The following is a 22,048-nucleotide window of genomic DNA, read 5'->3' on the forward strand; positions in this document are numbered from 1 at the left end:
ATGGTGGAGCCTGGACATAAATCTGTTTGCATCCCCAATGAACTGCCAGCTACAGAAATTCTGCACAAGGAGTTACCATCCACAAGCATTGAAAGTGGATGCCCTCTCATTCAGCTGGAAAAACCTACAAGTATATGCTTTCCCTCCACTACCTCTCCTTCCAAAGGTTCTCATAAAAACCAGGCAAGAAGAGCCAAAGATGATCCTGATTGCTCCAGACTGGCCATGCCAGCACTGGTACCCAATCTTAAAGAATTTAGCACAAGAAATACCCTGGATATTGCCTCAAGTCCCATATCTGCTGACTTAGCACAACAGTCAGATACTTCACAGTCAGCTAAAGACCTTAAACCTAGCTGCATGGAAAATTCCTTAGTCAAGCAAGCAATGCCTCTCTCCAAAGCTGTTATGGATGTCATTCTGGAGGCCAGAAGGCCTAGTACCAGGAAAGCCTATTCGAATAAATGGAAGAGATTCTGTGCCTGGAACCAGGCTCACAGCCTTGACCCTCTTGTCCCAAACATTCCTCAGATTCTACAATATTTAACTGAGATGCTGGACAAAGGCCTCTCTTTTTCATCCATCAAGATCCACGCCTCTGCCATCTCTGCTCATTACAACACGGATCCTCCAATTTTCTCTAATCCTTTGCTAAAACAGTACCTCAGAGGGGCTAAAAACATAAGACCGCCCCGTAGAGCACCTACTCCAACTTGGGACTTCAACTTTGTTTTGAAAAAATTAACTTTACCTCCCTTTGAGCCAGCTAACACAGCAGAATTAAAATATATTTCTTGGAAAACTGCTCTGCTCCTGGCAATAACATCAGCTCGAAGAGTTTCAGAATTACAGGCACTAATGGCAGTGGAACCTTTCCTCAACAGGTTGTCCTTAAGAACTAACCCTACGTTTATGCCAAAGGTGGTTTCAAGTGTGGCTCTAAACCAAACTATTCACTTGCCAACTTTTTATCCAAAATCACAGAATAAAGGGGAGAGACTACTGCATTCTTTGGACATTCACAGGCAGTTACGCTTCTACTTGGACAAAACCAAAGTTTTCAGAAAATCTGAGCAATTACTGGTAGCATATGCTGTAGGAGCACAGAGAAAAGTAATTTCAAAACAGACCATTTCAAAATGGATAGGACATTGCATATGTTTCTGCTACACACACCATGGGAAACCTATACCTAGCAGCATTAGATCTCACTCCACCAGGGCAACAGCCACTTCAACTGCCTACCTCAGAGGAGTGTCTACCAAGTACATTTTGGAAGCAGCAACATGGAGTTCTGTGCATACCTTCACCAAGCATTACCATCTGCCTTTGTACTCTAAATCCAGAGCTGGCTTCATCACTGCTGTGCTGCAGGGCCTTATAGCCACACCTAATGCCTTATAGAACCAGCCACCCTACCTCAGCTTTGGGATTCTACCCAAATGTAATGACTGCAGCAGTGTAACATGATGAACATAGTACAGTTTTGTACCTACCATAAATGTAGATGTTCGAGTGTATACACTGCTGCAGTCCAGGTTACCCTCCCTCCTTCCCCTCTTACTTGCTGGTACGTACCTATATCTTCTACCCTTTACTACCTATGGGGAGTATTTGCTGGTAACTAAAAGTTGTTGTTTGCTTTTCCTATCTATGTTTTATTAGCAATTTGAATTGCCTACCCATTTGGGGGCACTTGACATCTGGGACAAGGAAAAACTGAAGAAAATGACGTCGGCTGCATCTTGTATACCCCTGTCGCACTGACGGCAGAGAGGAGGCGACAGCAACCGATGCCGGACCAAGACTTTGGAACTCAGGCCGACTGGGGAACTGCCTGATGGCAGGATAACCCAAGTGTAATGACTGCAGCAGTGTATACACTCGAACATCTACATTTATGGTAGGTACAAAACTGTACTTTTCTGGAAGCCTTTGGGTCAGGCTCATCTAGTTCTTGGGTGCCCCCCTCCCTGTGGACACCCCCTTATTGACCTTGTGTCTTAACAGGGCATGGAAGGAACCGATTGCAGTGGAGCCTATTCCCAAACAGTCCGATAAAATCCTTACTGCCCTTTTTGACCGACTGGACTAAGGGAATTCCCTTCGATGCCATGGTGGTTGCAGCTGCCATCAAAAAGGAGCTGGTCCGACAGAGCTCCTCTGTCTATCCTGCTAACAGGGAGTCTAGGGCTTTGGACAGGTTCGGTAAGCAGGTTTACACTTCAGCAACCTTCACATTGCGAGTGCTGAACTACTTGGCACATGTAACCAGGCTACTAAGGGACTTCGTTAAGGAACTCTCTAGTTCTGCCCCAGGGTCCATGTCTGCCGAGGAACAGAAGACCTTTTCCTCAAGAACGGCCACCCTCCAATCTGTTTCCAACACTTCCATGAGGTTGATCTCTCATGCTGCAGATGGTACCTCACGGACAGATGGATTAGGCATTTCCACCAGACACCACTCCCGGATGCAGCTGTGTGATTTTTCTGAACCCTATATGGCGTCCTTCATTAACACTGCCTTCAATGGATTGACACTTTTCAATCTAACTGTTAAAGATGCACTCTCCCAAAGTGAAAAGGATGGAAAGACCTTGTCTGCCCTTGGGATATGCTTCTCTACCCAAAAACAGACCTTTTCCAGGAAACAACGTGGAGGAAAGAAGTTGTGGTTCCATAAGTCGCAAGGTCCTTTTCAGGATTCCCAAAGGGAACTTTCTCCCAGAGGCAGACGGGGAAATGGTTATAATGGCAGATGCCACCCAGCAGGCAGGGGGGGGCCCAATGAACCATGGGTCTGAAGAGTCCTTTTCGGACAGACCCAGTCAGAAATCCTGAAGGATTGCCTGACTGCTAGACTCTGGAGGAAATCGGGAGATGTTTATCTCTACACCCAACAGCCTGGGAAGGCATCACAAAAGATCATTCAGTGTTAACAGTTATATCCAGAGGCTATTCTATACCCTTTTTCCAGAATCCCCCTCTGAACAATCCCCCCCCCGATGTTTTCCCCAATCAGTGGAAGGCTGCAGCAGTAGAGATTTCAAAGCTACTCTCAAAAAAAAAAAAAAATCCAAAGTGTGCCCCCTGACCACATCAGATCAGGCATCTACTCTAAATTATTTCTAGTTCCCAAAAAAGATGGGGGGACCTCAGACCCTTTTTGGATCTGACCTCTGTAAACAAGTCGGTTGCCAAATCAAAGTTCTGAATGGTCCCAATACAGTCCATTCTGCCCTTCCTGCAGACGGACGACTGAATATGCTCTGTAGACCTTCAGGACACATGCTGTCACATCGAGATGAACAGGCGCACCAGAAGGTATCTCCACTTTAGGCTGGGAGCCAGTCATTATCAGTTCTGAGCACTGCCCTTAGGTCTCACCACAGCCCTCAGGGTGTTTACCAAATGCATCGCAGTCGTAGCAGCTCACTTGAGACTGTGGGGATTTTAGGTGTTTCCTTACCTAGACGATTGGCGTCTGACTCCTCCCACCAGGCATCTACTCCTTTAACCTAGAGAGTACCTATTCTATCTAGCCTCAGCCTTGGACATCTCTATTAATCTAAACAAATCTCATCTACATCCGGTTCAAATCATAGACTTCATCAGAGCTCAGTTGGCCACCACTCAATCTCTAGCCTTTCTAACTCCAGACAGGATTTCCAAACTGAGGATTCATGTCAGAGATAATGGACATTCCTTCCCCCCAAGCAAGTCCTGTCCTTCGAGCCTTGGGGTCTATGGCGGCAACAATCACTCTGGTGCCATTAGATTGCCTTCACATGAGAGTACTTCAGTGGACCTTAGCTGTATAATGGTCTCTTCTTCACTAACCGTTAAACTACCCAATCAGGATCTCACAATCATAAAAATGGTCTCTTCTTCACTAACCATTAAATTACACAGTCAGGATCTCACAAGCATAAAAACAGTCTCTCATCTGGTGTATTCAGTCTGACAATTTTTTCCAGGGCCACCCATTCGTCCTTCCTCCTCCCTTGGCCACTGTGACCGTGGTTGCATCCCAAGTCAGTTGGAGGGCATTATCTGGGACAGACGGTCCAAGGTATGTGGTTCCCCCAGAGACCAATTTACATATATACTTTCTGGAGATGAGAACAGTGCTGCTGACGTTGGAAGCCCATCACTCCTCTCTTCCTACTGGAACTATTGCTGTTCAATACACAAGAAGTTAATGCAGTGATAAACGAGAAGTTAGAAGGCACAAAGTCATAAAAATCACAAATCCAACTCCAAGAACGCCAAAAAGAAATAATTGCAACGCTTTCATTATTATACAATTACTCATTTTAAATGAAGCGAACCTAAAAGCATGTGATCACAATCAGCCAATAATCACATCCATTCAAAAAAAAACTTTCAAGAAAAAATAGAAAACCTTTTTAAAAGGACATATCAAGCTCTTTAGTTTTAAATATAAAAATACAAAAATGCAGATATGTCTCCAATAACCATAAATATTATTTTCATAAGTACTAGATAGCAAAAAAGAACATAGAAAGTCTACTACTTCACTATTAGTGAAACTGTATTTGTCTTTTAAATAAAATGGTTTTAATACTAACAGTATTGTTCAACCCAGGTTTTGAGTTTGCCTGCAACCTTACTATGCAACTATATTCTTTATTTTCCAGTTTATTGTTAAGCCCCCTCAGGCATTAACTATTTAATATCTATTGAATTTATTTTGAAAATCAAATCTAATTGCCTGTCTTAATGTAGCAAGGTCAAGGATATTTCTAATTTTTAATACTTTTATATGTATATTTTATGACCAAATTTTTTATCACATCCACCAACTTTTTTCATTTTATTCTTATGAAAGCTTTTAAATATATATTCTTTTATAGATTAATTATTTGAAGGAACATTTATTGACATATATTTATTTTGTGCAGCACATTTTATGTAAGTATTTTTTAATGTGTACTTCTAGAGCTACTTTTAAGTGTGTATTTAAGAGTGTGTGTGTTTGTTTAAATGTTGCTGGTCCAGGCATGGGGCCTCTTTCTGAGCTTTTGAAAGGAAGGAAGATACTCTGGTACAGTTTATGATGAAGTTCCTGTGTTTTGGAATGAAAGAGCTAAAACTGTGGTGAATAAACAGTTGTATCAAACTTTCTTATTCCTCTAAGGGCATTTCCTTACCTGGCCACATTAAGGCCCATTCTACTAGATCTGTTTCTAGTTCTTCAGCCTTCTGGTTGAAACTTCCCATTGAAATTTGTGCAGCTGCTATGTGGTCAAATTGGACATTATTTCTAGGACTAGGGCTTCCTTTGGTTCCGCTGTGCTCCAGAATATCCTTCCTTGAGGGCTTCCCAAGTTTTTTCAGTAGCTGGGGACTCTGTCCTATAGGTTGAACAGTAAATGAAGGCAACAACATCATATAAAGAAGTTATGTACTTACCATAACATTCCATCTTTGTTGTTGCCTTTCATTTGCTGTTCAGTCTTCCCTCCCTCCTTCCCCCTGCCTTTTGAAGGACCTAACGGAAATTTTTGGACAGAGAATTCTGTTCTCCTTTGAGCTCCTGAAGTGTACCCACTTGGCTGATTCCTTTATTTCTATGTAATTTCTTCCCTTTTACTTGTTTTATTTGATATAATATGCTACAGCAAACTCAGTCTGAGGGATTTGGGGGAAAGGAGCATCATGTGTAGGGGAGGAGCTCAGATGTTGGAGCCTTCAGCTTTGGTTTGTGGCCGAGTCAGATCCAAAACCCATAAGCCGAAGAGCAAATGAGAGGCAACAACACAGATGGAACATTATGGTAAGTACATAACTTTTTTTTAAGATTAGAGCTAAATAGGGGTACAGCTTTTTGTAAAATAGTCCTTTTGAAGCTGGTATGGGTCTCAGCAAAGGCCTGCAAATCACACTTGGGTTATCTGCCTGCAGGTAGCCCTCAGTCGGCCCAAATACCAAAGACTTAGTATTTCTGCATTGGATGCTGTCACTCCTGGACTGATGTCAGGTCGTCAGGAGTATAAAAACAGACAGCTGATGCCATTACACCAGTCTTTCTTACCGAGGAGCTCGAAGCAGAAGCAGTTCGCAAGTGCCATTCGGCCGCTACCTGAATTTTCATTTTCGAATTGAATAATCCTGAAGTCTTCTAAAGCTAAGTACCCCATTGGGATCTTTTTTTCTTGCTCTAACCAATGTCCAAAAAAGTTAACAATTGTCTTGCCTGTTGAAATCAAATACCTCATAGAGATTTTCATTCTTACTGCGTTACCTGTTTAGGCCCAGACCACAACATCCCTAGCTGTCGGTTTTGTGCCTTGTTTAATGCCTGAACCATTCGTTGTCGGGCTCTCTTTGTTGCTAAATTCTTTCGCTGTCGATCACCATATTCTGAAATGGCCTCGGTAAGCCATCCGACTACCGATATTCTGAAAAAACATAAGGATAAAAACGGAGACAGACCGCTTAGGTCCAAAACTGCCGACAATGCTTCCATTAAGCTAGTCACCAGTCTCCCGATACTCAGTAAGGCGTCTTCGCAGCCCCTGATGCCCACTTCAGTGGATTTGCAGGCCTCTGCTGAGACCCATTTGGAGTCCGGTATGCCTCGAGATGCTTCTTCGACTATGGAACCTGCAGATGTCTCTACCTTGGATGGGTCTGGAGCCGCTGTGCAGGCACCGGCTTTTGAGGCAGTTCTTCGCTCTTCTGATGTTCAAATCGAACCGATGACTTCTTTTCTAACCAAAACTACTAAGTTTCTTAGGCCTAGAGTACGCACTACGCCTAGAACACCGAAGACCAAAGCGCATGCTCATGCTCCCATGCCACAAAAACAGATGCTTAGAATGGCTGAAGACCTTATTACACTGATTAGGGGAAGTCAGCCTTCCCCTGCAAAGAGACAAAGAATCCAGTCCCCTTCAGCTTCTACAGACCAGGAGTCTGATGACTCTGAGATTTCTGATTATGAAGACATGCCCTTATCTGCCTATGAGGATTCAGATGCAGAGGAATCCATTCCCTCTGCCTCCCCTCCAGAGGACTTTTCTTTTGGTGAAATCTTGCATACTTTGAGAGCATTTCCATTGGGAATGCCAAGACTATCCTCCATCCAAAAAGAGACTCAGAGAATTTTTAGAGTTGCCTCAGTGCAGGCCTTTAGGTATACCCCCTGTTTTGGATGTTGTCGATGATGTCTTTATGGAATCCAGTCCTACTCCTGACACTTTACCTCTTGTCCCTATGAAACCAGACAGGTACTACAGAGTACCTGATACTCACAAGTTTCTTTTCAAGAATCCTACTGCTGACACAGAGATCATTTCCCAGGGACCTAAAGGTATCAAGGCTGCTACAGCCAAGAATCCCACCCCTTTGGACAGGGATTCCAGAGCTCTGGACATATGGGGGTAAGAAGGTATATACCTCTGCAACTCTTGCTATGAGGGCATTGAATTGCCAGTTTCACATGCTGAAGTACCAGCAACATATTATGGAACTCATTAAACAAAAAGTGGTAACCTTTCCAGACTGCAGAAAATAAAGAATTGCATGAGCTTGTGCACTCTGCAAGCCAAGTCAGTAGGCATAATTTGCAGTGCGACTTCAATGCCCTAAAGGCATCTTGCAGGGCAGCAGTCACTGGTTCTGTACTGAGAAGACATGGTTGGCTGAAGGAGTAGATCTTGCCAGACCTTGTCAAATCTAAATTACTAGACACTTCTTTGAATAAGGACTGTTTGTTTGGCATCAAAGCAGAAGAGGTTCTTAAAAAGATGGAAGAGAAAGCTAAATCTATGCAGACTGTTAAAGAATTCTTACAAGTGCAACCCCCTAGATTCAGTAGGCATTGCCCTTCAAAACATTGGTCCTTTCCAGCCCCCTCCAGGCCTTCTCAAACCAGACCCAGGGGAAACAGACTACCCAGACTACAGTCTCAGGGTATACAGAGATCTAAGCAATGGAGTGTCCCCACCCCGAAACCAGGGAGTGGTAAGCCACCTCCTTACAGATAAAGCTCACAATGACTTCTTACTCACTTCCCAGCCCTGCCCAATTGCTCGTGCCCCTAGGAGGAAAACTTGCCCTTCATACAAAAAAACTGGATGTCCATCACACAGGACCGGTGGGTCCTCAACATTTTCTCCCAGGCCTGGAAAGTGGATGTCCTACCCTTTCAATGGGAAAAGCTCTCAATCTGTGCTTTTTCCCTTCTGCCCCTTCTCTCAAGAGTATTGATCAAGATAAAACAAGACAGGCCAAGGGCAATTCTGATTGTCCCGGACTGGCCACACCAGCACTGGTACCCACTCCTGCGCAGCCTGACAACGGTGCCACTCTGGCACCTACACCAAACCCCAACCCTGCTCTCTCAGCAGGAGGGACAGATTTTGCCTCCACAATGGCAAACCCTAAATCTTGCAGCCTAGCTTATTCCTTGATTACTCCACCAGCAACCCTAAGCAAACAGGTGCTGGACATCATCCTTGAAGCCAGAAGGCCCAGTACAAGGAAAACCTATGCTGATAAGTGGAAAAGGTATTGTTCCTGGATTCAGTCTAAAGGAGAGGACACAGCACTGCCCTCCTTACCTCTAATCCTGGATTACCTAACGGAACTACTCCACAGAGGCCTATCCTTCTCCTCCATTAAGATCCAAGCCTCTACCATCTCGGCTCATTACATCACTGAGCCACCTCTATTTTCTCACCCTCTCATCAAACAGGTCCTGAGAGGGGCAGACAACATAAGGCCACCAAGGAGAGCACCCACTCCTGTTTGGGACCTTAACTTTGTACTGGAAAAGCTCACGCTTCCCCCCTTTTAACCTGCTTCTTCAGCAGAGTTAAAATTCCTCTTTTGGAAAACAGCCTTGCTTCTAGCCATTACTTTAGCTAGGAGAGTGTCTGAGCTACAGGCATTGATGGCTGTGGAACCCTTCATTATTTTCCATGCTGACAAGGATTCCCTCAGGACTAACCCTTTTTTTTTTTTGTCTAAAGTGCCCAGTGTGGCTCTCAACCAATCCATCCATTTGCCAACCTTCTTCCCTAATCCTCAAAATAAAGGGGAAATGACCCTGCACTCTTTAGACGTGCACAGACAGCTCAGATTCTACCTTGATAGGACTAAGCCCTTCAGAAAATCTGACCAGTTACTAGTCAGCTTTGCAACAGGGGCAGAGGGCAAGGCCATTTCAAAACAAACCATTTCCAAATGAATAGCACACTGCATCCATTTCTGCTACAAGCACCATGGAAAATCAACCCCTCAGGGGGTCAGAACACATTCCACTAGGGCAACATCTACCTCTACAACATTTCTCAGGGGAGTCCCTACCAGGGACATCCTGGAAGCTGCTACCTGGAGTTCTGTACACACCTTCATCAAGCATTACCACCTGCCTATCTTTTCCAAATCCAGGGCAGGTTTTGCTACAGCAGTCTTGCAAGGCCTACTATCCAGCCCTAACTCTTCTTGACTGCCTCCACCCTTCCTCAGCTTTGGGAATCCACCCAAGTGTGATGACTGCAACAGTGAAACACGAAAAACATAGTACAGTTGTGTACACTTACCATAAATGTAGATGTTCGAGTGTATTCACTGTTGCAGTCCTGGATTCCCTCTCTCTCCTCTCTATGGCTATTACTATTGGTATTGGTATTTACTTTTTACTGGTAGTGTTTTCCCCACCATAGCCTAGTTCCCTGTTTGGGGGCTGCTGACATTTGGGGCAAGAAAAACTGATGTAATGACGTCGGCTGCTTGTTTTTATACCCCTGACCACCTGACGTCAGTCCAGGAGCGACAGCATCCGACGCAGAAATACTAAGTCTCTGGTATTCGGGCCGACTAAGGGCTCCCTGCAGGCAGATAACCCAAGTGTGATGACTGCAACAGTGAATACACCCGAACAGCTACATTTATGGTAAGTGTACACAACTGTAATTTCTCTTTGAAGACTGAGCTGTTGGTATAGTGGTTGTGCTGCCAAATGACAGACCTTCCTTGTGCCTGGGGTTTGACTTGCAAGGTATGGCTCAGGGGGTAGTATTTTGCAAGTGATGGCCAACCATGCCATCTTGCAAGAGGTAGAGGTGTGTGGTTTGGTGCTGTTGTAGGAATAAAACTTGGATAAAGCCTCTCTGTGTTTTTTTAGAGCAAAACAAAATTACACAAATCCCAGATTGCTGTGGTCTGTGATTAACTACTTTTTCTCCAAATCAACCTTACTTAAACAGCTTGGGGTTGGCAGGTAATCAAAACTGAATGTTGAATAGGGCAATAATAGGGCTAAAATATGATTTGTATAAAAAATGGGTAAGGAACAGAAGTGAAAGTGCCAGTTTTGTATGTGGCATGAAGAGATAAATATCAAACAATCTCTTGTAGAGAGTGTTTGATGAAATGACTCGCAACACATCTCCCAAGTCCAGCTACCAATTCATAGTCACATCCCAGCACAGCACCAAATGTGGATTCAAAAACTCAGCCCAGGAAGACACTCTAACTACGGCGCTTCTTAGTAAAATAAAACCAACATGTAGTTAAATGTTGAAAATAAGTTTTAATGTTAGAATACAGAAATCACCCTTTCCAGGTTGAGTTTTTGAATAGATAGCTGGCTTACTGATAGGACCCAGAAGGGTAGAGTTGGTGAGGCCACTTCAACAAAGAGGCTGGTCACCAGTGAAGTCCCCCAGGTTTCTTTGCTGGGCCCCCTTCCCTTTAGCATCTACTTCTTGGATGTCAAAGCCAGTGTCGAAAGCCTTTGGCTGACCAAGTTTGCAGATGATTGCAAACTGGGAGCAGTCACTGAATCCCACCAAGAAAAGAACACTCTTCAGGAAGGTCTAATACAGACAAATGCTTGGTGCCAAAGCCAAAACTCAATAACACAAAATGCATTATAGTACCTTTTGGGAAGTCTGCCACCCTGGGTAACTAAATCATCAATAAAACACCCCTAAAAATTGATTCACTAGTCCAGGATCTGGGAATTCATGTAGATAGTAATCTAGCCTTCAACCAACATGTGTCCATGGTATAAAATTTAGCAAAGATTTTAGAAAAAAGCTATACTGGCCCGAGCTTTGCTGGGAAACCTCCGATCTATTGCAGCAGTAAACTAGATCTGAGGTAACTCAAGGTGCATCATGGGATAGGGACTTGGCCTCGAGCTGTCTGAAGACCTCGAGCTTCGTAGTAGGCCGACTTAGAGCAGAGGATCGGCTCTGAACCCATCTGTAAGAATGAAGGCGAGATAGAACAATTTCACATCCATGCTTTCATTCTCTAGAAAATGTCACACATTATCCTTCTGCACAAAGGAGGAAATTCAGCAGACATTAATAAATTTAGACCTATAGCAGTCTAATCTCTCCTCACCAAAATACTTGAAAAACATATTCAAAAACAATTGCTAGACTATCTCCTGCAGGAAGAACTCCTATCCCCTACACACATACAACATGGCTTCCTTCCTTCCCATAGTACTAACACTTCCTTTCTAACCTATATAGATACTGTCAATAAAGCTAGTGGTAATAGCAAACTAGTCTCTTCCTTATTTCTAGACTTGTCTAAAGTCTTCAACACAGTTTGCCACAGCAAAATTCTACTTCAGATGTCCTCACTAGGTCTTTCTCAGCCCACCCTTCTGTGGTTCAAAAGCTATCTGTTCAATAGGTATGAATCAGTAAAATGGCATGCCACACATACTCCTTACCTGCCAGTCACCTCCGGTGTACCACAAGGTTCTATCCTCGGTCCCTTTCTCTCTAACATTTTCACCAACACCCATATACTTCCACACAACAGGCCACCCTAATATGGTATGCAAGTGATTTCACTATCATTTGCACATCTGACAACATGGTACACCTCCAAAAATTTACTCAGGAAGCTTTAACAGCCAATGAAACATGGCTTCGTAACTCACAATTCATGCTTAACCCAGAAAAGACTATACTACTACTTTTTTCCCCAAATCCCTCTCTCACGAAAAAACTAATTTTAAAGTCCTGTCTGTCTTGATAATACAATCATTGAAGTCACTTTTGATAGCAAACTATTGGGGATGATGGTGGATGTTGATCTTACATTTGACTTGCATATACAAAATTGGAAAAAAAAAAAAAACATATATAAAAAAACTAGGGATGTTTTACAGAGCCAAAAACTTTCTCACTGACAACTAAAACTACACTTGCCACTACTTATCTCCTCCCCTCTCTTCTTTATGGCACTCCCATCCTTACTAACCTCCATGTTCACAAAAATTAAAACTTGAACAATGCTGTTATTAAATTTGCAGCACATAGCCCTTTCAGAACCCACCACTGTATAGCACTGAAAAGCCTAAATTGTTTAAAACTGTCACAACAACTAACATATACACAACTTACCACCTATAAAATTATCCAGCATCCATCTGCCTAACACTAAAAAAAATCTACATAATTATGTTCCCAGTAGGTCATTGTGATCCAGTGACCAAAAACTCCCATCTCTGTGCAGATCTAATAAATCTGCTGGGCACTATCTGTACTTGTACAAGGTTGCTAAGACATTGAACTCCATACCTGTATCCATCAGGTCTATACCCTCCCTGCCATCTTTCATAACCATGGTGAAAAGCTTCCTAGCTAAAATATGGCTCTGTTATTGTTCAAACCCAGGACAAACTATATCCCTAAATGTGTACCTTTTCATTCCTTATACCTTCTTACGCTCTCTCTTTTTCACTTACCGCCTTAATGCAATCTAATTCTCTTCCTTGACTTTCTCTCTATACTATAAGCGTGATTTTTTCCTTACTTTATTGCATTCCCTGTTTGTGTTAGATTAACTTACCTTTAATTTCTCTACAAACTGTCTAAAATTTCTCTAAATATTAAATAATAGACATATATCTTGTATCGATTCTTAACCAATGATTTTATATTATGTCTAATTTGTTATAGTTATTTGAACTGCAGATGTTTTTGAAGATTGTATAATTATTGTTCTTAAAATGTTTTGTAATTTGGAGCTTTCTCCCTGGGCCTTCGCTGAAAATGGCCTTCTACTGAGTCGGACTTTCCAGTAATCAAATGTCAGTAAATAAATAAATAAAATAGGACATGTTGGACAGACAGATATGTTTCTTAGAGAATTCTCACCCTCTGCAACAGGCTCCCCATCCCTGCAAAGCAGAGTTCCTCCCTATCCCTATTTAAGTGCAACTTAGACCAGTGGATGAATAATCGAAAATTCACCCTTTGTCTGGCACCTATATATCTGATGGACAGAGGCATTCAGTAAATTCCCACCTATATAAATCAAATATGTGGGCCACATTTGCATTGCATGACTAGGGTTTTAAGGGCCTTTGTGGATGTTGGCCTAGTATACAGCTGTGAACTTATGAATACTATAGAGGAATTCTGTGTGCCAGAACCACCGATTAGTATCTCAAATGTGGAAGTCATTCATCTCTAAACAATTGAGTCTGCAAGGATGTCTTTGAATATTTGCAAGAATATCTTCACTGTATGTGGTGAATGGCATGAGATTAAAAACTCTCAGCTTACCCCTGATACCATTATGTACTCAAGATTTGGTAGATCCATTATCAGCCGTGGTCATTTGCATTTCAGTGCAACCCCAGCCACTTTCTTGATCAGCCTGGGGTGCTAAATTAAGTGGGATCCTTGGAAACCGTCTCAGAAGTTTGTCAGGATTTTCATCCATCTGGGACTCCTTAACTCATTCCCTCAAAATTAGCTCTGGAAGACTGCACTGAAACTTCCAATGGATGGAGCCAAAACTTTTTGATAACATCATAGGTTCATATATTAGTACTAAGTTAACTGCCCTTGTGAGCCATTTTAAGCCTAGTCAGTTATCCCTTGTGAGACTCAAACCTTGCACCTTGTGTTTGTAAGGCAAACACCTTAACCATTAGGCCACCCTCATCAAATTATGTCCTCACATTTCAAACAAATGTTCTTATCTCTAGAACCACAGACATTACTAAATAAATGTAAATGACAAACTCTTTAGCCCAGTCTATTTTTACACTGGTATTTTTCTTTAGTTTCTAGGTCTTAAACTGGATTTTGTAAGCCACAGTAAACACAGTAACTGTGAAGTTTGAAATATTGTGAAAACAACATGCAATATATCATCATCCACTCAAGTTACGCACATACTGTCAGCTGAGAGCTTTCATATGAGCTAAGCAGTTGTGTCTGTGCTACTTGATTTGAGATATTTAGAAAAACATGAAGCTTACGATAATAAAAATAAATATATGTACAACAATTAATATCTCCTTAACGGCACTAGGCAGAGGTCAAATATCAATACCATTGTGATTGCCATTGTATAAGCTTTAAATGAAATTTTCCAACACTCTGTATGTAGCATGGTTTTGTAATTACTAATGCAAAACTGAACAAGCAATATGTGACGCCTAAAGATGTTAGTAGGATGCATCTGCAGAAACACCTGGAGGCATCACTCAGCTGTAATGAGTAAATAAAGGCCAGGTCAGCTTCATACAGCAAGTACAAACTGACTGCTGGACCCTCAGAGAGGCCAGTGGCATAAGCATCTCACAGCAAGTCTGGAATGACATTAAACTTGCTGCTGGTGGTCTTGTTAGATTAATGCACCCTCAGAGAGACCAGTGGTGTACAGGTCCTTGATATCTGTCTCTTTCGAACAACTTCTTCCCTGGGTAAGTCAGAATGGACATAAATTCTGTCTACATAGTGTTTCTCTCTATGGCAGCACCTAATTATAAGATCAGCTAGTATAGGCCCCTCCCCCTACGAGTCTTTTTCCTGACAGCCGTCCCTGTGCCATTTTAAACATATGAAATTTTCTACAGACTTGAAGTTTGTCTCCTAGGCATTCCTGTTTGCCAAGATCAATGCTCTTATGTCCAAAGAGCTTAAATTTGCCCTTCAGAAGAGCCCAGTTTTTCTTTGGATGAATCATTATTTTCTTCCTAAGCCAGTGAACTGCCCTTCTTCCATTCTCTTCATCTTGTGATCTTCCATTAAACCTGAAAACAGAAGGAGAACTGCCATACTTTGTATGTTCATTATCAGTTTTGGACTGTGGCAAAGGGGACTTGGCACTTAACAAATGGACATTATCCTTTGCCCATTATGGTGAGGGGGGTGATGACCAGCCATTGGAGCTTACTGTAATAAACCAGCCACCATTCCAGAGACCAAGTGTCCTTTGAGAGGGCTGTTTTTCAGAAGTTTCTGTTGAATCTTCCTTGTTCCTTTTGGGCTTTTTTCCAGTCCATTTGTGACACTGCCTAAAATTCTTCATTTCCATTTAGGGACCTGCTTGGGATTTTATGTAAGTGGTACACCCATTGGAGAGTTTCTCGTCATGTAACAAATAACTGATATGAAATAGTTACTGAATTGGTTATTTGACAAGGCCTTCTGCACTGGGTGTTTTATTTCCTGTCTCCAAGCTTCCATGGGGTATTTAACCTGCTACCGTCTTGTTTTTATGACCTTTTGTAAGTTTCTAGTTTCATAACCATGGTGTTTAATGTGAACCGCTTGTTCAAACTAGGGAATTATTGGGACTCACTTGCCTTTTAATTTACGTGCAAAGGCTGGAGATGCTGCATGAGATTTTGAGAAGTTTAATAAACAATCAATTGATAAGACAAAGAAAGAAATATTACGTGTAGCACATATTACTGAAGGCGTGCTCGAAATTCCACTGTTGTAGCTTTACATGGGTGGCTTAGCTGATTGCAGGGCTGTTGGACCATTGAGCTTTATTGATGCTGATTGTCTTGAAAATTCTGTTTACTACAGAAGGCTAAAGTTATAAACTGATGATTATTCAACATGTTATCTTGGGTTTGATTCCCTCAGTCTCCTCTTTCAGACTGTGTGTTTAAGAGCAAGACAGTTAACCAGAAGTTGTCTCTGAAAATAGGTGCGGTTACCCCATTGAGTTTACCTGGAGAACAGATGAATAAAAGTTAATATAAACATTAGTTTGTGAGAGTTGTTTTACTAAGCCAGTCTTATTTAACTGATGCAATTTTGTTGGATTAACATTTTATTTAGTAATAGAAAGTATGTCATGAAGGATGGGATTTCTGATTTAGGTGTAAACAGAAATTATAAAAAAAAAATGTGGGGTATCTTTTAACTGTTACGTGACCAGTTCAAAGATGTATATTTGTTTAGGTCACTTTTTGTTTTACTGAAATTCATAGTGGTCCACGAAGTTGTCCTTGTTGAAGATATTTAATTGAACTGATGTTAAATGGGGATAGCACAGTGGTGGTACATCATTTAGTTTTCTGTTTCATTACATGACTGGAGTGGTTTCTGTATGGAGTCTTCACACTTTCCCTCTGTCCAAATGGGGCTTTGACATGTGCTTTAATTTCTTCCCACATCCTAGAAATGTACCCTAGGTGAACTGGCAGCCCATGTGTGCATGTTTATATGTGTGTAATCAAAATTAAAAGAAGGAAGATTCCAGCTGAAGTGTAGGTTGTAGGAAAGAATGTATACTGAACAGAACCAACACCACCATACAGCCAGATTGGTTTCTCTTTTCCAGGTAAGAAACCAAGTAGTTCAGTATGGAATCAGATGATGCATAGGAATATAATTAAAATAATTAATAACTGTAATAAAACAAATACTAGTTACAAAATAAGAAAAGTACTTTCGAGTTATTACAACCCTTCATTAGATTTAATTCACTAAAACCACATTGCAGTATTTAAATATACTAATGTCTAATCAAAAATATCTTCATCTTTTGTCAACCAATGTCACTGCACAAATACATAAGCCAAAGATGTAAAGATGGAAAAATTCATTGGTTAAAATTCATCCCATATAAACCAGTAAAAGATACGGTGTATACTCCCACCTTCCTTGTGCAGCCACGGAAACATAACTGGCTGTCATTGTCTGAGTATCCACTCAAATTCTTCATGAGTCATAATCCACCAATGTCCGTTCATCAATACTGATAGCTGGAGGCAGAGATAAGTAAAATTAATTTGTCTAATTCAGATTTATAATGACCAATCCAAAAAATAAAAACTAAGAAATTACAAAAGGATTACCGGGATTTTAGCAGAGGTAATGTCTTTATATGGAAACGGGCGAGAATTGAAGAGGGTGATGTACCACCGAGAATGAAGCCTCCACAAGAATAACAGAATACTCCCAATGTGAATTCACAACTGAATGTACCGAGGAGAATACTGAATGTGGAAGTCCGTGAACAGAATGAAATCTCTGTACCTAACAACCAAGGGGCCAGACCAAAAATCAAACCCACAATTTCATCGTTTTTCCAGTGCTACCGTTTCAAGTCAGAGGCGCATGTAGCAAGAAAAAGCCAAGATCTATGAGCAGAGGAAGGAAAATGGGGGGGGTCCCTCAAGAGAAAGGAGACTGAAACGTTAAATCCAGAGATAAATGATAATCTTGTCTTTAATATGTTGGAAATAGAACTGAATGAACACCACCTTAAGTTATTGAATAAAGGATTACATTTTATTCCAGCTGAAAAAGCAAAATTGAACGGTGTTAAGAGTTTAAAGATGTTTGGCAGAGATATTATGGTGAAAGCTATATATAAGGGAATTATATTCCTATGCCTCATCGGATTTCGTGTTGAACTACTTAGTTTCTTACACGGAACTAATCTGGCTATGTTGGTGGTGTTGGTTCTGTTTGTTATATGTGTGTGTACATATGAATTGGTGTCCCATTCTGGATTAGTTTCTCTGCCTTGTTTTCATTTAGTGCTAAAACAGGCTTTGACTTTCTTGTGACCCTGAATCGGACTAAGCATGTAATAAGGAAATAAATGAATGAGTAAATCATTTTAAGTGGGTTTCACTTGTGTTTTGTTTTGCAACTGCTGTAGTTTCTTTTTTCCTGCTTTAATTAGCCATCAGATTGTCTGTCTAGTTTTGATAGGTTTACTGTGTAGATCTGCTGTTCAGTCCCTTAGCCAGCATGTCTGTCATGTGACTTCCTCCAGTTGTATTACATATAGTCCGACTTCACTGACTGTAGTACGTGTCATCAGTTTTGTCAGCCTTCAGAATGTTAATTTACAAAGTTAAACTGTGAAACATTGATAAGCACAAATTAAAGAAGAAGAAAAATCAAATGCAAGTTATTTATAAGGGAGATTAAGTGCTAGTCAGTGCCCTCACACCAGAGAATTTTTTTAAACATCTTTAATAAATTATCACTTTAGGCATAGGCAAATATACATTAACCAAAAAGAAAATAAACTATATTAACATTTTTTTCATTTATCTACATTATACATTGCATGTCCTTCCCGTCAACATGTATCATCAGTTCACCATTACATAAATTACTCAATTCCTGCCTTAAACCTCACTCCTCCTCTTCCTGTACATTATTCTGCATGTATCGTTCCCACACTTTTCATTGATTTCCATGTAATTTGTTGTTCTCCTTTTCTAAAGATCCTTCTTCCAGTTCTTTTATCTGTTTTATAATGTTCAGTACTTCAAATACAGATGGTTTAGACTTTTGATTTCTTTTTTCCAGTAATTGCTGTTCAGCAGCCAACAGAATTAGACTTAATAAGGCCTTACTATGTCGAGGCAATTCAGGTCCTGTGTCCCAGCTCAAATCATTCCCTTAGTTTGAGCTGTTTGCACACCAAGTATTTCTGACAGAGTATTCTTTAGGGAATTTTTAACATATGTCAACTCATTACAGTCCCAAAACACATATTTCCAGTTCTTCTTTCTTCCCCATCATACCTCCAACATTTGCTATCTACCTGAGGAAAGTTCTGTGAAGAATGCTTGGGGTATAAAATACCTATGCAAACACTTCCATGCAAAGATCCTAAACCTTCTGTACTTTGTTGCATACTTGCGAGCCACATATATGTTCTCCCATTGTTCTCTTATAAATTGCTTTTCCAGTCTGTCTTCCCAATCCTTTCTAACCTCGTCTGATTGATTATTATAGTTATCATGCAGTATTTTGCATGCCATAGTAATTATCCCCTTTTTAACAACCTTTTCTGTTCTAGATTCAACCAAAAACCTCACCAGAGCAGGTCTTTCACTTCAGTTTCACCTGTCCGTTTATCAGTCCCTGGTAGGGAAGGTAGTCTCTGGTCTGCAGTCCAGACATCTTGTCCTCATCCAACATTATTACCTTTCCCTTTCTAGTTATTTGCTCCCAGAACTTTGGTTCCTTTGCCATTTCTCTCCTGTAAATTCCATATCCTTTATGAAGACTGGTAGAGAAGGGTGAAGGCTACCAGCTTAGCCAAATAGAATTTGATACATAATTCCGGCATTTGTAAATATAAATGTAAAATACAGGCTTGTTTCTTAAATGAAAGAAAATACTAAAATGTTGAACTTCAAAATTTTAGAAACATTGCCATCTGCTGTAAGGAAAACTAAGTCAAGCATTTCAAATCTTTCTTTTGAAGTTAAAATTATTTCATATCTGTCCTTTGATCTAGATAGTGGTGCCAAAGAAGCTAGCTGAGCACATTCTTTCTATTGTTTTAACTTAAGGAATAATTACTAGAGTGTACATGTGAAATTTCTTTTATCGTTCTAGCTTCCTGAGCAGGTGTTAGCTTGCTAAATAATGTAGCCTTTTGGCCTGTGAACTCCAGGCTAAGTGTCAAAGAAATTATGTAATGGGAACTAAATGAGAACGGTGTAATCTGGGAGGGCCCAGCAGAAATGTTTATTAGTGATTTTAAAAACTGTTGCTCAGAGAGAGACTGTGAGCATTTTGATCTTGGACATTCAACTCATCAGCACTGCCTGTATCTTTAAGTAAGTTATTTTAGAAGCATGTTTTCTTGTAGCAATAGCTAGGATTTAGAAAAGAGTAGACCAAGTGTTTTTCTGTTATGTCAGAATTGTAATACTGAATTATTTTAAGTTCCTGTGTAATCTCTGAACTCTTGAATAGCATGGTGGTGTTGTAGGATTGTCTTGTATTTTTAGTATTTATTATTAAATATTTTTAAATCCTTTTCAAAAGTGGCTGGTTTATGTAGAGAGAAATTAAGCTCCGGAGTACATTGCATATTTATAGAGTTTATTGTACAAAGCCACTCTAATAAGCCTTAATACTGTTTAGTCACACCAATTGAATAATAATATTGCACAGTAATTATTGGACACCCTTTTAAGGGCCTTTGGGTAGCTGATAAGTATTAGCTGGTGGTGGCAGGAATTACTACCGTATAGTCTGGGTATAGGGGCACAGATGGAGAATCTGTGTCTGCCTTTCCCAGGAGTGTCTGCGAAGTTGTACAAATACTTATCTCAAAGTGTGTGTGTGTGCCAGCTACTTGGGCAGGGACACGAAGCACTGGTTGGACAGAGCGGGTACTGGAGGTTAGCTTGCCAGCTAGGCTGAGATCTGGACCCTGTAGCTGTGCCAGTGGGGAGTCTTATTGTGGACCTGGAGAGCAAGGGAGAAACCAGCCCCAGACTGACTGTGATCTCTGTGTGTTCTTAAGGGAAATTACACTTTACTGTGTGTTTTTGTTATCCTTTTCTCCTATACGAGACACCGTCTCTGGTGTTAGTGGTGAGGATTGAGGCTCCTTGATTGCTGGGCCAGGGCACGGGTGTCACACCCTTCTTGCCTTGTGTACCCCTACTTGCAGTCGTCCCTATTGGCAAAATCTGTTTTCTCCATTCTCATGTTGGCATAGTTCTTAGGACATTTTCTGCTACTTTATGAATATAATATTCTGTATAGTTGTTATTACTCTCCCTAAGGATCTGAATTTAAAATCCCACTCTGTCTTTATTTCTTGAACTTCCCCAACCATTTTATTATCATCCCGTTCCAGTTTGAATTTTAACCTGCTTATGTTATGTATATGAGCCTTAACTGTGTAGTTCTAGAATATCCATTCAAATCAGGTAATCCTAAACCATCTAATTCTGTTGGATAGATCAACTTATTCCCGCTTAACTGTTGGCCTATTCCTCTTCCTGATGATTTCTTTATATAAATTATTGTCCACAGCTTCTACACGCACCAGTGATAATTAGTCTAACTCTGATGCTGTACATCCTTAGAAAAGAAGGGCATTTCCTAGAACTAGAAACACCAGCAAGCTTCTGATGTATAACATTATGCCCTTGGGAAAAATCAAGATATAAGCGATCAGCATTTTGGATGAAACCCTTTTAGAGCCACCCCTGTGTAGAAACAGACAGATATTACATGAAGTTATCTTGTGGTATCTAGTTACTTAGGATTTATGATAAAAGGAAAGAGTGTGCCTTATCATATGCTATTCATGTTCATTTCAGTGTTCCTGCATAGATCATTTTATAATGAACATTGAGGGGAATGCCATTGCTTAGTTGAAAAAATGTTTTGCTAATTATCAGTTTAACTTTCTTAAAAAATGTTTTGCCATGTTCCTACACTTTGCTCCACAAAATCTTTGACCATGTCTTTTCACCCAGGGTCAAAATAATTTTAATTTTTGCCACACATCAAATAATATTTTCAGTAGATCATATAGGTGCATGATGAGGTTTTTATGTCATTCCGAGGAGGTGTGTGAAATAAATGCTTAACTTGCTTAACGTTTGGAATATTTGTAGCAAAAAGTGTAGTACATTTTGAAACTTAATTCATAAAAGTGTTTTATGTAGATTTTTTTCTTAGACCCCTAATACTGATATGGTTTCTCTTTCAGGATGGATTCCTTCTTTTTAGCTGAAATGTTTAAATATCTCTACTTGTTATTTTCTGAGAAGCGGGATGTTCCCCTTGACATTGATGATTATGTCTTCACTACCGAAGCACATTTGCTACCTCTTTCACTGTCGACAGTGGGTACTTCTTGCATGGAGAATGCAACAGTAAGTTGGTTTTCTTTGCGTTACTTGTCACCTTGTTCCATACTTGCAAAGACATGAAGGCAACTGCTACTTCTAAAAATATCTGCATTTCTTTTGGTTATTTTTGCAATGTGTTTTGAAGTACTG

At 40.7% G+C, this 22,048-nt stretch overlaps 1 protein-coding gene across 2 annotated transcripts in view; it reads left to right on the top strand.

Annotated features, from left to right (window-relative positions):
- The window catches only part of LOC122790747 (ER degradation-enhancing alpha-mannosidase-like protein 3), a 765,530-nt gene that overhangs the window by 469,104 nt on the left and 274,378 nt on the right, over positions 1–22,048 (top strand). For both annotated transcript variants that reach the window (XM_044058342.1, XM_044058343.1), the window contains exon 14: positions 21,757–21,922. In XM_044058342.1, coding sequence (XP_043914277.1) covers positions 21,757–21,922 — 166 coding nt within the window. The remainder of the gene's footprint in view (positions 1–21,756; positions 21,923–22,048) is intronic.

The sequence above is a fragment of the Protopterus annectens genome, chromosome 16.part0 (assembly GCF_019279795.1).
Source record: "Protopterus annectens isolate FY-2018-M chromosome 16.part0, PAN1.0, whole genome shotgun sequence".
NCBI classification, from domain to species: Eukaryota; Metazoa; Chordata; order Ceratodontiformes; family Protopteridae; genus Protopterus; species Protopterus annectens.